Source organism: Impatiens glandulifera, chromosome 2 (genome assembly GCF_907164915.1).
Source record: "Impatiens glandulifera chromosome 2, dImpGla2.1, whole genome shotgun sequence".
Classification (NCBI taxonomy): Eukaryota; Viridiplantae; Streptophyta; class Magnoliopsida; order Ericales; family Balsaminaceae; genus Impatiens; species Impatiens glandulifera.
Genome location: NC_061863.1, coordinates 30896326 through 30897993, shown reverse-complemented (window position 1 = coordinate 30897993; position 1668 = coordinate 30896326). Strand labels below are relative to the sequence as shown.

General features: G+C 40.0%; 1 protein-coding gene across 1 annotated transcript; it reads right to left on the bottom strand.

The window, feature by feature from the left end:
* Nucleotides 1-690: 690 nt before the first annotated feature.
* Nucleotides 691-1419, bottom strand: LOC124924563. The gene is made up of 2 exons (XM_047464583.1): nt 1289-1419; nt 691-1069 (listed from the first exon to the last, which is right to left on the bottom strand). Exons 1-2 carry the CDS (start codon nt 1417-1419, stop codon nt 691-693), a joined length of 510 nt encoding a protein of 169 aa, XP_047320539.1.
* Nucleotides 1420-1668: the final 249 nt, after the last annotated feature.

The following is a 1668-nucleotide window of genomic DNA, read 5'->3' as shown; positions in this document are numbered from 1 at the left end:
CGTATACATTAGACTGTACGTCTAACTCCACTAAGTTAGACTGCACGTCTAATTCCGTATACATTAGAATGCACGTCTAACTCCACTGAGTTAGACTGCACGTCTAATTCCGTATACATTAGACTGCACGTCTAATTCCGAGATCTATTAGACTACACGTCTAATTCTACTGAGTTAGACTGCACGTCTAATTCCGAGATCTATTAGTCTACACGTCTAACTCCACGAGTTAGACTGCACGTCTAATTACAGAATTCATTAGACTGTACGTCTAACTCCACGAGTTAGACTACACGTCTAATTACGGAATTCATTAGATTGCACGTGTAACTCCACTGAGTTAGACTGCACGTCTAATTCTGTGCATCTAATGCCAAATCGGTCTAATGAGCCAAGTCTCATGAAATATGATTTCAATACACATGTATCAAAGCGCATTAATCATTTTATCATCTAAATCCCAATAGTCAAATTATTTCAACACCTAGTCAAAATAATTTGACCCAACAATTTCCCCATTTTTGATGATGAAATTTAAAACCTGCATCATTTTACCAAAATATGCATTCATCATATAAATAAACAAACCCTGTTCACTTACATCACACTTCACAAACTTCCAAGACCAATATTCAAAACATCATCAAAGAAACATTGTTCGAGAAACTTAAACAGAGAAGAGAAAAGAAATTATTGTTCTCCCCCTTTAACTCGAGGATCGGCTGGGCTCATGTCTTGACCGGTTAACATGTTTAGAAACGGAGGAAGACTGCGACCACCACGACCGCTTCCACTTGGTCTATCACCACGATCACCGTCACTGGCATGACCTCTTTGATCAAACCCAGATTGCCTACCGAGACCACCACCACTGATTCGGCCTCCACGATCACCACCGCTTCGACCTCTGCCTCTTTTAGTTGTCCTAGGATTTTCATCGTTACTTGGAGCTCGTCTGGATCTAGTGCCGGTTGACACACCGTCACTTCTTCTGCTTGACTCACCTTGGGTGATTCGAGGTTGATCTCTATCAGCATCAGCTTTAGCATTCTCCTTTGCTTGAAACTTCCTTGCAATAGAGTCAGCAAATTCCTATCGTTCACCATCTGTTATTCTTAAACATCCTTGAATTTCCACCATCTGATTCTTCATTAGGCTGAATTCATCCATAGTCTCCCTATGATGGTCATCATTGACGTGCCTTTCAAGGCCCATCATTTCAGATTGACGACTGTAGAGCTTCTTTTCAAATTTGGAGAAGTTTAAATTTGAGACGTGAGTCTCATACGTGTTCTTCTTCAGAGTATTGTCATATTCAGTAAGAACTTTGATAACTTCAGCAAATTCCTTTCTTTCTTCTTCCTGGGTGTTCAAAGCCTTTATCATGCTATTCTTAAGAGATGAGAGCACAAAAGTCATAGACTTTAGAAGCTTGATACCTTCAGTAGAGGATTCTTCGTTGGATGAATTCTCTTAAGACTCTGCTGCCATACTCTGAATAGGTTCAAAATGAGTATGAATCTGCATGGATTGCTCCGGTTGATTCTTCTCAGCTACCTTATCAGCTTCATTCTGCTCTTCTTCTAACAGTTCACTTTCAGCTCTCTGAAATCTTGTATACAGATCTTTAGAGTAGTGACGAGGATTGTTGACATTTTCATGAACACT